At 41.3% G+C, this 14486-nt stretch overlaps 1 protein-coding gene across 2 annotated transcripts in view; it reads right to left on the reverse strand.

Moving 5' to 3' along the window:
• Nucleotides 1–14430, reverse strand: part of LOC106563036 (high affinity cAMP-specific and IBMX-insensitive 3',5'-cyclic phosphodiesterase 8B) — an 80929-nt gene extending 66499 nt beyond the window's left edge. The window contains exon 1 of one of the 2 annotated variants that reach the window (XM_014128243.2): nucleotides 14220–14430. In XM_014128243.2, coding sequence (XP_013983718.1) covers nucleotides 14220–14270 — 51 coding nt within the window. In that variant the 5' untranslated portion in view covers nucleotides 14271–14430. Of the gene's footprint in view, nucleotides 1–8666; nucleotides 9577–14219 lie in introns of those variants that run through there. The other variant, XM_014128242.2, reaches the window with a different exon arrangement.
• Between the last annotated feature and the right edge of the window lie 56 nt (nucleotides 14431–14486).

Here is a 14486-nt window from a genome sequence, read left to right on the forward strand (position 1 = left end):
TTTTTAAGTTACAAGCCTGAAACCTTGAACATAGACTGCTGACACCCCGTGGAAGCCATAGAAAATGCATCAAGGGAGCTAATGTTCAATATGACCTTACTCTTACATTTCTAAGAGGATGGTTTCTCCAAAAAAATAAATTCTGGGTGGTTTTTCTTTGGATTTTCTCCTACCATATTTAATGTGTTATATTCTCCTACATTATTTTAACATTTCTACAAACTTCAAAGTGTTTTCAGTGCCTGAGCTACAGGCAGTTTACTTTGGGCACGTAATTTAGACAGGAAGTGGAGAAAAAATGGGCCTAGCCCTAAGAAGTTTTAACAAAGCGACACTCCAGTTTAACTCCTCCTCCACATTTACTTGATTCGTTCAACAGTGTAGAAGAGGGCTTGTGGTATGGCGCAGAGCTGATCAGTCACATCTTTAATCTTTAAATCCTTTATGAAGGATTTAAACTTAATAGAGATTTGGAGAGAAATGAAACCAGATGATGTGGAATACTCCTGTTACTCTAGCACTCACCAGACCTATTCCCAAATCGACTATTTTTTTATCTCTGCAGCATTACGCTCTAAAATTGAAGATTGCTTCTATGATAGCATTGTCATCTCTAACCACTCTACAGCAACTCTTATATATTCCGATTCTAATTTAGTTGGTATCCCACCTAAATGGCACTTCCAACCTAAATGGCTGCAAGATACAAGTTTTACAGAACACATTGGACAGCAAATTGACCTATACTTTTCAATTAATACAACACAGACTTCAGCTTGTACTAGATGGGAAGCCTATAAAGCTTTCATAAGGGGTCAAATTATATATTTAATCAGCTCCAAGTCAACAAATACTCAGCAAAATATTTAATTACTTGAAAACAAAATTAAAACTCTGGAGAGAGAAATTTTCCTCACTAATTCCACAAGGAGTTGCTCTTGCTCAGGGCTCGATATAACAGAATTTCTGCGGGTAGAGCTGCAACAAGCTTATTGAGACTAAACCAATCATATTATGACAAGGGTGAAAAAGCTGGGAAGCTGTTGGCCTGGCAAATCAAACAGCAGCAAGGAGAGACGGCAATCAATTCAGGATGCAGGGGAAGCTGTGACGGTAGACCCTCGGGAGATGAACAATACCTTTAAATCCTTTTATGAAAAATTATATGCATCAGAATATCCTCCTGAAACTTATACCCAGGCTAGTTTTTAGATAGATTGGAGTTTCCAAATATTTCTGATGAATCTAAGGACATTCTTAATGCTGAGCTGACTGTGGAGGAAATTTCCAAAGCAATTGATAGTATGAAGGCGGGGAGGGGCATCTGGCCCAGATGGGCAGCCCATTGACATATACAAAAGATTTAAGAACAAACTGCACTCCGCTCCTGGAGATGTTTTTGGAATCTTATGAAAATGGTCTGCTGCACCCTTCTTTGAGAGGAGCTCTGATCACTCTGCTCACTCTGCTCCTAAAACCTAGAAAGCTGCATGCCAAATGTGATTCCTATCGTGCTATTTCACTTTTGAAAAAGCAAATGCGAGGAGGTTGGAGGGTTTTCTCCCGGATATGCTGGGTAGAGACCAAAATGGCTTTATTCAAGGTCGTGAAGGATTTCATAATGTTAGGAGAGTGATAAATGTTCTACATGCTAGATCTGGGTCATCAGACACTGCGATCCTGTCGCTGGACCAGAGAAGGCTTTCGACAGGGTTGAGTGGCCCTACCTTTTTGAAGTGTTAACTCGTCTTGGTTGTGGTGAGAGCTTTTGTAAATAGATAAAGATACTATATACAAATCCCACTGCAGAGATCCTTACTACTAATTCAGTATCTAAACCTTTTGACATCTGCAGGGGTTCTAGGCAGGGCTGCCTTCTTTCTCCTCTCCTGTTTATCCGAGCCATTGAGCCTGTAGCCATAGCTGTTAGGTGCCACCCCAATAGTCAGGTATCAGAATAGATCAGATGGAACATCGAATTGCCCTTTATGCAGACGATGTAATTTGTGCAATTCTATACCTGCACTTCTGGACTGAATTAAAGAGTTTGGGGCGTTCTTGGGATACAAAATAAATAACGCAAAATCCTCAATTAAGATGCTGAAGGAGGAGGAAAGATGTAGACCTACACCTCTGACTTCTTTTTTTAATGCAACGGAATGCTTTACATATGCCGGCATTTGTATTGCACCAGAGATTGACCTCATAGTCTCAACTAACTATGACCCTGTCGTAGATTCAAAAACTCAATCGATAGATGGATGGTCATCTTTACCTATATCTTTAATTGGCAGGATTAACATTCTCCCAAAACTCTTCTATTTATTTCAGAACATTCCCTTGCCGCCACCACCATCCCTCTTTACAAGGCTTAAAAAGATGTTCACTATATTTATCTGGAATAACAGATGTCCCAGAGTTTGCTTGTCCTTATTGTACCTACCGTATGACGGGGGGGGCTCCATTTGCCTAATATCCAGTGGTACTACTGGGCAGCTCAGCTTCGCACTGCTATGTACTATTTTACCTCCGAGTCTCTCCCTTCATGGATGGAGATTGCGATGTCTTCAGTTGTACCCAATTCACCCCATAACCTCTACATTTACTCAGCTGATATGAAGACACACCTTTGTTTTTAATACGATCAACGTTTGGTATGAAGTGCGGAAGTTCCTTGGTGAAACGCATTCTTTGCCATGTTTTAGTTCTATCTGGGGAAACCACCGAATCCTCTGCGCACAAACTGAACTCTTGGAAGGAAGTTATTTGGGAGGACATAGTCTTGGATGAATGGAGTAGTATATGTACTAAGGCTCAGACACAGACTGAATACTCGGCTAAAACTATTGCAATACAATTGGTTGATGCGAACATATGTAACCCCTGCTAAGTTAAATACATTTAATAGTACAATTCCACATATATGCTACAAGTGCAATCACGCTAAAGGAACTCTGGTTCATTGTCTGTGGGACTGTGAGAACATTCTAGATTTTTGGAAGGAGGTATCACATATGATATCCCAAATAGTCTCAGTAAAATTGCCTCTCCATCCCAAAGTGTTTATCCTGGGGTTCTACCCAATCAATCCTCATCTAAAGAACCATGTACAACACTTGTGCTTGTTGCAAGCAAAACGCTTGATAGCTCTTGCCTGGAAAAGTGTGAACAGGCCTAGTATTGCCCAATGGCTTAGGGGAATGTCGTCTTGCCTAACAATGGAAAATATAACATATATGGTTAAGTGTAAACAAGACACTTTTGAAAAGGTTTGGGAACCATTTGGGGATTTTGTTGAGCAGAGTGATGTGGGTGAAATATTTGCTAACGAAGGGAACTCTGGGTAGTGTACTATGCTTTGTGTGCATGTGGGGAGGTGGTGGTGAGAGATATCCAATTGGCTTGTGGCGCAGTGTTTCATCTGAAATTTGTCCCAAATATGTTCTATCCTATTGGATCAGACCACCGTAAAATGTCATTTCGGTGGTTTTATGCTTCTGTAACACTTTTGTTTTGTCTTAGATGTTTCATCATTTATTTATTTTTCATTTTTTGTTGCTGTGAACTTTTGATGTGGTTTTGCTGTTATTTTTTTTCTTCATGTCATATTTCTGCTTATATATGTCTTGTTAAAGAAGAACAATCAATAGACATGTTGTTTTAAAAAAAGAATGAAACAGTGCAGAAGAGAAACTCCCCCAACAGTTTTCTTTTATAGTCGGGACCAGAAATATATCTATTTATTTTACGCCTGCTACATTAGGTTACACACAGTTTACTCAAGGAGCTACAGTACAACATCACACCTGTTATTTAAAAAAATAGACTAATCTTCCATTGATTATTTTAATCAAGTTAGTGCTGGGCTGTAACAAAACCCTGCAACCACAGGGTGGAGGTTCCCTACCGGACAGGCTGTGTGAGAAGCCCTGGAGTCTACAGAGTAAAGCTCAACATCATCAGCCCTCTCACATGTGACTATTCACTTCACAACCCCGCACTGTTGCTCTGTCCACAGGGGTAAACAACAACTGCTCTTACACAGACGCACACGCATGCATGCACACGCACACACACACCAGTGTTTGGGTGGCTTATCAACAACATGACTGAGGTCCTGTAGGGAATAGAGTGAGCTCATCACCAGGGCTTCAACACTCAATAGCATCAATGATACCTTCTCATACCATGAGAGAGAAAGCGAGAGAAAGAGTCTCCCTCTCTCTATCGCTCATCTGTCCTCAACTCATGATACAGATCTATAAAGGCCATTCAGTTATTAGGCCGTAACGACAATAAGCCATTGTGTATCATTACACTTCACAAGGCACGGCTTCACTGGCCTCCCTCCCACTGTGCTAGACAATTACGTAAACGTTGGTCCGAATCGGCCCCATTCAGGCCTGATGTCCATTGGAATGGACAATCCGCAATGTGAACGTGAACGGTTACCTCAGCCTCATTGGAAGTGGTGAAAGGAGTTCAATAATGTGATGATGTTGCGTCGGTCTGCCCTCATGCTTTACTCACAAACACACAGACACACAGTTGACATGCTCCTCATGTTTACAACCCGTTTCTCAGATGTCCACATGTCATCCAGCCCAGCCAGCCCTGTCACGTCACATGCTACTTTGTCACTAGACTCTTGGTGACACCCTTTGCGAAGTCCGTTACCCCTCTGCGAAACGACCCACATAACACAGTGTCATACTGATGACATTACAGATGAGAGATGTCAGTCAGTTAATTAATCAGTCAGAATGTCTATCTGTCAATTAGTCATTCATGTTTTATTTGTATAACGCTGTTTGTACCCTGATACATTTGTCACATAATCCATAACAGCAACCCAGGCCTATGCCCTCAGAGAGCAGAAAGTACACCTACCAAACAGTGTCAAACCTATGCCTGCTTTATTACGCATGATTGAGCCTCAGAGGGTTCAAAGTGTCACTTAACAGTTTTGAGCAATGAGTCGTTTGACGAAATGAGTCCCTTTTTCGTCCTTTGGGTATTTTAAGTAGAAGTTGCCAACCAATATTGTTTTTTAAAAGCCTGTTATATTAAACGAAGTCCCTTTTAATATAGACCACATGGAGAATTCAATAAATCCGATTTTTTATTTGAATAAAGACTTGCTAAAGTGCCAGAATTTTGCATTTTGATATGTCCCTCTATGCAACCTCTATGTGACTTCTCTGAAGATTTAAACCTACTTAACCGGGACATTTCAACAAGTTTTCACCTTCATTATAACGCCCCTAGTTATTTTGCTGCGTTGACTAAGTTATTTCTGAAGATGATTATTTCATGTGATTAGTGATTCACGTTAAAGCTGGAATCCTTAAAGGGATAATTCCGGGATTTTGGCAACGAGGCCCTTTATCTACGTCCACAGAGTCAGATGAACTCGTGGATATCATTTTCGTCTCTGCGTGAAGTTTGAAGGAAGTTGCTATCTAACGTTTGTACAATTGCTAACTAGCGTTAGCGCAATCACTGGAGGTCATTGCACTAACGTTAGTTAGCATTGGCTTGCGAAACTACCTCTAATGTCTGTCATACTGGACGCAGATACATTCAAATGGTATCCACGAGTTCATCTGACTCTGGGGAAGTAGATAAAGGGCCTCATTGCCAAAGTCTCGAACTATCCCTTCAATGGTGAAACAGACAAAAAATAACAGGGGTGGGGGGCAGAAAAAAAGGCACAAAAAAACCTGTTCCTCATTTTAAGGTAAACCCTTTTGCGTGAATTCTCATTTTAATATCGTGAATCTATTCCTTTTAAAATGTTTTTTCAAAGGAAACATTATAAACATCTAATAGTCAAATTATAGTCAAGAAGCAGGTGAGCTGGATCTACTCTTTTTTGGCAATTGTCTGGTGTTTTGTGGTAAAAAAAACCCTGCTACCCATAGATAGACTGGCTATAAATGTTTTAACAATTACATGCTTTTTTTTGTGAAGCTTGCAGTAGCCCTTCCCTGCAGTCAAATGACTAGTGGCCTCATATGTGTATTGTTATTTTATATATATATATAAAAATCTAGTGTTTCTATGTCCATTTAAATATACATATATTACAGTCTTCTGTGATGTATATAAAGTGTAACATTGGGATGCAAACTCAAAATGTAATACATTTAAACTCTATATCTGACATGGTACATGTGTCTTCTTTTTTAAGCCCATAACCATGTGTGTGAGATGAATATTTTGGTTTCAAAGTAGATTTGCTTAAGACTACCAAGAAACACTGTGTGACCCTGATTTAGCCCACTGCAGTAAAAGGTTAAATTGCCCCTCTGTTGCACACAACTATCTTCCATTTACCCTGTCACAAGAGGATTTATGGCTGATTTAAGATGAAATCGTCAATCCTGTTACTTTATTTGGCAGTTAATAGGCACAGTAAGGGGGAAAAGTATTTCATCCCCTGCTGATTTTGTATGTTTGCCCACTGACAAAGAAATGATCAGTCTATAATTTTAATGGTAGGTTCATTTGAACAGTGAGAGACAGAATACATTTTAAAAATCCAGAAAAACGCATGTCAAAAATGTTATAAAATGATTTTCATTTTAATGAGGGAAATAAGTATTTGACCCCTCTTCAAAACATGACTTAGTACTTGGTGGCAAAACCCTTGTTGGCAATCACAGATGTCAGACGTTTCTTGTAGTTGGCCACCAGGTTTGCACACATCTCACATCTCCTCTTTGTAGATCTTCTCCAAGTCATTAAGGTTTGGAGGCTGACGTTTGGCAACTCGAACCTTCAGCTCCCTCCATAGATTTTCTCTGGGATTAAGGTCTGAAGACTGGCTAGGCCACTCCAGGACCTTAATGTGCTTCTTCTTGAGCCACTCCTTTGTTGCCTTGGCCGTGTGTTTTGGGTCATTGTCATGCTGGAATACCCATCCACGACCCATTTTCAATGCCCTGGCTGAGGGAAGGAGGTTCTCACACAAGATTTGACGGTACATGGCCCCGTCCATCGTCCCTTTGATGCGGTGAAGTTGTCCTGTCCCCTTAGCAGAAAAACACCCCCAAAGCATAATGTTTCCACCTCCATGTTTGACGTTGGGGATGGTTTTCTTGGGGTCATAGGCAGCATTCCTCCTCCTCCAAACACGGCGAGTTGAGTTGATGCCAAAGAGCTCCATTTTGGTCTTATCTGACCACAACACTTTCACCCAGTTGTCCTCTGAATCATTCAGATGTTCATTGGCAAACTTCAGACGGACATGTATATGTGCTTTCTTGAGCAGGGGGACCTTGCGGGCGCTGCAGGATTTCAGTCTTTCACGGTGTAGTGTGTTACCAATTGTTTTCTTGGTGACTATGGTCCCAGCTGCCTTGAGATCATTGACAAGATCCTCCGGTGTAGTTCTGGGCTGATTCCTCACCATTCTCATGATCATTGCAAATCCACGAGGTGAGATCTTGTATGGAGCCCCAGGCTGAGGGAGTTTGACAGTTCTTTTGTGTTTCTTCCATTTGCGAATAATCGCACCAACTGTTGTCACCTTCTCACCAAGATGCTTGGCGATGGTCTTGTAGCCCATTCCAGCCTTGTGTAGGTCTACAATCTTGTCCCTGACATCCATGGAGAGCTCTTTGGTCTTGGCCATGGTGGAGAGTTTGGAATCTGATTGATTGCTTCTGTGGACAGGTGTCTTTTATACAGGTAACAAACTGAGATTAGGAGCACTCCCTTTAAGAGTGTGCTCCTAATCTCAGCTCGTTACCTGTATAAAAGACACCTGGGAGTCAGAAATCTTTGATTGAGAGGGGGTCAAATACTTATTTCCCTCATTAAAATTAAAATCAATTTATAAAATTTTTGACATGCGTTTTTCTGGATTTTTTTGTTGTTATTCTGTCTCTCACTGTTCAACTAAACCTACCATTAAAATTATAGACTGATCATTTCTTTGTCAGTGGGCAAACGTACAAAATCAGCAGGGGATCAAATACTTTTTTCCCTCACTGTACTATAGTCATTGTTGTTATTTAAGTTCTTCAGATTGAAAACATGTTTTTTATTAAGTTGAACATGTGCTCATCATGACATAATGCTAAAATGATGTTATGTTCAAAAAAACGTACACTGCCCAAAAGGGTCAGGGTTAATTATAATGTTCGTTATCGTGCAACGCCCTTTCACCATGGTGTCACTCACTCAATCACTCTCACTCTCTCACTCACCCTAACCTTTCAGAAATGAAAAGTTGTTGTCATGATGACACCAGCTGACAAATCTTACCAGACTAGAACTTCCATCTCCATCTTTTATGTATGATTCGATTAATCACTCCAGGAATGCCCGAGCTACCTATAGGGTATGCCCCCAAAACAAAACGAAACCCGTTTGCTAATTCTACCTCAACACAGTGACTGCACATAGACAGATAACAAACAATGATAAGACATTCCATGAACACAAAACGTTATTCATGAATGATATCAGTCTAGCTATCCCCAAATGCAAGACGGAATAAGCTTCATGGATAATTGGTTTTTAATTAGGAGCAGCTAATTGATACGATACTACAATGTCTGGCCTTCTGAATAGGTCGGGAATTCGGCTGAACAGAATACAGGCCTACGTGAACTGTGGTTCGTTCCCTGCGATTGTGAAAGAGCGAATCTATCTACCTTGACACTGGTGTGACTGGTCTGGGTCTCGGCCTCAATGCAGATGTGTCCCCGGCTGTTCTCTCTTCTCTCTCGTTGAGAGTTGGTTCCGGAGTGCCTGCTCTGGTAGGTGATGACGGATGAGATGGTGTCGGCCGCGTCCGTCTTGATGAACAGCCCATGTAGGGTGGCCGCGGTGCCCTGCGAGATGGTGGTGGTCTGGTGCGGAGAGTTGGACTCGTCCGAGTCTCGGCAGTAGATCACACCGCTCTGGGAGACGTGGATGCTGGGAGCGCAGCCCATGCCTCACCGCGGGTCCGGTGCCAGCTCTCAGATGACAGTAAACAGCGCTGAGTTATCACTCTCGCCGATGTCTGGCGCTGCGGCCGCTGTTCTCTCGGAGCATCGGCTGCTCCTGGTTGTCTCTCCCCAGTGGCCGGTTGAACACATCAAGGGGAGAACGAAAGGTCCTTCATCTCTCTAGTATCGCCGCTGAGCCCTCGGCTCTGATAATTCATGCATGCGCTCGGCTCCTTGATTCGTTATGTGGAGCTCAATGTGAATTCCTCTGTGATCTGTGCTGCTGCTGCTGCGTTTTACATTCAGTCGTTCAGTGAGAAAAGAGCATAATTTACGTTATTATAGACTGCAGCATATAGGCGTTATGTAATTCCATCATGTCTCGCAATAATGTCGATTAATGAAATTATTTTCTCTAGCCTATAGGCTATAGCCCAGCCTGCGAACGTAACCATCTGTAACCACCAGGCTATCCTTATATTATGTCAACAAAGACGCTTCTCTTCTCATCCTATCCAAATCATATTTGATTGGAAGAAAACTAACGCGCATGAAATCGCTGGATCACACTCGCTCATGTCTTCACTATCTGGCCATCGCATTTCGTTGGCTGAGGTCTCGCTCTCTGTCTTCTCTCTTTCTCTTCTCTTCTCTCTCTCTCTCTGTTCTCTCTCACTCTTCAATTCAATTAATTTCTAACGGCTTTATTGGCATGGGAAACATATGTTTACATTGGCAAAAGCAAGTGAAATAGATAATAAACAAAAGTGAAACAAACAAAAAATGTACAGTAAACATTCCACTCACAAAAGTTCCAAAGGAATAGAGACACTTCAAATGTAATATTAGGCCTACATACAGTGTTGTAACGATGTGCAAATAGGTAAAGCACAAAAGGGAAAATAATGATTGTATAGGCCGCTGTGCGGTCTTCCTCTCCGGTGCGCACCATCACAGCCGGTCACCACTGGTCAGCAATTGGAAGACTGGAACAATATCCATAGGTGTCAAGGAGAGACGTCCGGCAAAACTTTGTGAGTAACACATGCACTTATGATCTGTAAATCTGTCTCTAGGCTATGAATTATTGTATATTTCACCTGTCACTGCAATCATAAACATACACAAACACAGAAAATAACAAGAGACAAATCATTTGAATTTAAAAAATATGTGAGAGAGAGACAGAGATAGAGAGAGAGAGAGAGAGAGAGAGAGAGTGTGTGTGTGTGTGTGTGTGTGTGTGTGTTTCATATGATAAATCCACAAAAACTTCTCCAGGCAGCAGCTGACCTTTTACACAGATATTGGACCAGCTTACCTAAGTATCCTACCCTGAACCATTTACAGGAAAAATGAAATAAAAAAGAACCTTAGATTAGTGTCTAGGTAGGGCTAATACTTACGCAAATGACAAAAAAGCAATAAAACTGTCCTGCAATAAAACTGTCCTAACCCATTAAATCTGTGAAATGTTCTTGACGGACAGAGAACATGTATTCAATATCAAATGAATAACATGAAAAAAAAGCACTTCAGAGTACGTAGAGTGTACATAGCACGCAAACATTCATGCACACAGCGGTGGAAAAAGTACCAAAACTGTCATTCGTGAGTAAAAGTCAAAATATCTTAACAGAAAATGACTCAAGTAAAAGTGAAAGTCACCCAGTAAATTACATACACGAGTAAAAGTTTTAAAGTATTTGGTTTTAAATATACTTAAGTATCAAAAGTAAAAGTAATTGCTAAAATATACTTAAGTATTAAAAGTACAAGTATAAATCATTTTACATTCCATATATTAAGCAAACCAGACGGCACGACTTTCTTGTTTTTAAAATGTATGGAGAGCCAGGGGCACTCCAACACTCAGACATCATTTACAAACAAAGCATTTGTGTTTAATGAGTCTACCAGATCAGAGGCAGTAGGAACGACCAGGGATGTTCTCTTGATAAGTGCGTGATTTGTAAAAAATTCTGTCTTCCTAAGCATTCGAATTGATACCCTAAAAACGACTAAAGTAGTAATTTAAAGTATTTTTACTTAAGTACTTTACACCACTGCACGCACACATGCACACAAACACGTGTCACACGTCGCGTCGCACACATCTCACATGTAGGTGGATTATAGGAGCAAAACAGAGAAATGATGACGCGATATATAAATCAAGGTCCATAATGTAGTTGATCTGATATCTTGATTCTATTGGTGCAAACCAAGAATATAAACTGTTTTTCCAAAACAACCAATAGACATCCAAGGCTAGTATGATTGACATTCTTTCTGTCCTATAGGTTGTGGCTTCCCTCAGTGTGGCTACCACAAACCATCATGCAGAGTAGACACTCTCTCACCATGGCAACAGGTGTTTACATTACATCTCCCATATAGTATCCCGCATCAGTGACATGTATGCAAGAGGAAAGTATGATGGTCTAGTCAAATAAAGTCAAATCGTATATTGGTCACATGCGCCGAATACAACAGGTGTAGACATTACCGTGAAATGCTTACTTACAAGCCCATTCCAAACAATGCAGAGTTAAAAAGTAAGACAAATATTTGCTAAATAAAAAAGGAAAAATAGTAACACAATAAAATAATAACGAGACAATATACACCATATATACAAAAGTATGTGGACACCCCTTCAAATGAATGGATTCAGCTATTTCAGCCACACCCTTTGCTGACAGGTGAATAAAATTGAGCACACCGCCATGCAATCTCCATAGACAAACATTGGCAGTAGAACGGCGTACCGGTACCTAGTCAATGTGCAGGGGTACAAGATAGTTGAGGTAATTGAGGTAATACATTATGTACATGTAGGTAGTGGTAAAAGTGACTAGGCAATCAGGATAGATCATTAACAGAGTAGCAGCAGCGTATGTGAAGAGTGTGAAACTGTGTCTGTGTGTGAGTGCGTGTGGCGTTAATATGCATGTGTGTGTGAGCGTATGTAGTGTGTGTATCTGTGTGTGTGTGTTGGAGTGTCAGTGTAGTATGTGTGAGTGTGTGGGTAGTCTAGTGAGTGTGCATAGAGCCAGTGCAAGAGAGTCAGTAAAAAAAATAAAGATACAAAAATGAAGAATAAAGGGGGTCAATGTAAATTGTTTGGGTGGCCATTTTATGAACTGTTCAGCAGTCTTATAGCTTGTGGGTAGATGTCCAGGAGCCTTTTGGTCACAGACTTGGCGCTCCAGTATCGCTTGCCGTGCGGTAGCAGAGAGAACAGTCTATGACTTGGGTGGCTGGAGTCTTTGACACCGCCTGGTATAGAGGTCCTGGATGGCAGGGAATTCGACCCCAGTACATGTACTGGGCTGTACACACTACTGTCTGTAGCGCCTTGCGGTCAGATGGCGAGCAGTTGCCGTACCAGGCGGTGACGCAGCCAGTCAAGATGTTCTCAATGGTGCAGCTGTAGAACTTTTTGAGGATCTGAGGGACCCATGCCAAATCTTTACAGCCTCCTTAGTGGGAAGAGGCGTCGTCGCGCCCTCTTCACGACTGTGCTTTTGTGTTTGGACCATGATAGGTCCTTAGTGATGCGGACACTGAGGAACTTAAAGCTCTCGTCCTGCTCCACTACAGCCCCGTCGATGTAAATGAGAGCATGAACAGCAGTGGTACAGTTATACTTCCTACTGTACCGAAACTGTCACTTACTGATAAGTGATAAACGCAACAACTTGCGACTGTCTTATCAGTGTGTACTAAGCCGGATGCAATGTAATTCACTTCATATGTATATACTGTTTCTAGTGAAGTCTTACCCTATGTAACTACTGCTGTACACACCTTTTCTATTCATATACTGCCCATAATGTCTATACACACCATCATATACATTCATATTCCGGACTCTGACATTGCACATTTCGCTACACCCGCAATAACATCTGCGAAATATGTGTACGTGACCAATAAAATTTGATTCGAATTAGGACTACTGGAAAGCTGTTGGCCACCTAAACAGAGTTTCCACTGTGAGCTCCTGGAAACACTCCATAAATCCAATCATTAATTGATTGATGAGGAAGTGTTGGGTAATCTAAGCTATCGATAATGTGTGTAGGTGATACAGTATAGCCTGCACCTTTAAAGTCCAAAAGGTCACATTTGATATTTATTACTGACTTGACTTGTTTGGTTTTGTACACATGGTTAGTGTTCAGGGACTTGAGAGTCGCTGAAAGAGAGAAAGAGGGGGGCGGCTGTGGATGTTTTTGAGGCATGAAGTGCCTATTGCCTGGCAACTAGCTTAGACATAGTGTAAATCAAACAGTACCAAGGACAAAACAATCAAATTCTTGGCACAGTGGGGGAAACGCTGTACACTGCATGATTCCCTTAATCTGATTTGAACCAAATTGTGTCTTATGATCTGATTATAACCAGGTTATAAAGTGTAACAGTGGGGTTACATCCACACATTAAGACCTTCAAATGTGTCCTTAAATTATAACACAGCCATGTATCCTGGGTGCATGTGCACAAAAACAGGAAGGAACATACAGTATCTATTGCTACAGACTCATTCACATTTCAGTAGGTTCACCTTACTTAACACCGAATGCTGCCCCCTGCCGGCAAGGTCGCCTCTCTGCACCAATAATTATAGTTCAGCACAGTCTGTTACAAAATACATCTCTCTCGATTGAGTAGGCCAAAATGTCTGTCACCAAATCAGTTCAAGGGGAACATTTCTTTCCATTATAAAATATTACATCTATATGGAGCTTCCAGTAGGCTACGTAAATGATGCATATGGTGACAGTTTACAGAGTCATTCAGAAGACGCTCTCATCCAGAACGACTAACCGGAGGAATCATGTTGGAGCAATCATGTTGCTCAAGGACACCAACAGATTGTTCACCTATTCGGCTCGGGGATTGGAACCAGCGCCCATACGGTTACTGGCCCAACGCTCTAAGCTACCTGCTGCTACCTATAGTAAAATAAATTACCGTACATAATAAAAACAGTACACATTGAAATTCACCAAACGTATTTATAGGTCAATTCCGCAACGTTTCTTATCAAAAGCCATTCGTGGCAAACCTTTATAAAATTCCACAGCATACCTGATGGGTTGAATAAAAATAACATAATAAAATATCATAATAAATAACATAATAAGTTGGCCTGCACCTCTATCCATACACGTATTTTCCCTGTACGTTTTCTGGATTACAACTCAAGCGCGAGAGAGACCTTGTTTTCTCTTCATCAGTATTAACGGTTTACAGTTGCCTTACCTTTTGCGGTCCATTGAACAATTCACTTTCTTCTGTCGAAGTCCGACTCATGTCTTGAACCAGGGTTAGGTCCTTTACGAGTGGTAAAACGTTGGGATGAATAATTCCTGTCTAGAAACGCGCGAAGCTGCATCCGCGGTTCTCGGTCGTGCTGTCCATCGAGTTAACGGATGGATGGCGGAGGACCCGAGAAATTGGCCTTCATAAAGACGGTTATAACTTCTGAGAAACTTTTTCGGCTCTGCTTCAGGCGGGCAACAGGAGTCC

The sequence above is a fragment of the Salmo salar genome, chromosome ssa11 (assembly GCF_905237065.1).
Source record: "Salmo salar chromosome ssa11, Ssal_v3.1, whole genome shotgun sequence".
NCBI lineage: Eukaryota > Metazoa > Chordata > Actinopteri > Salmoniformes > Salmonidae > Salmo > Salmo salar.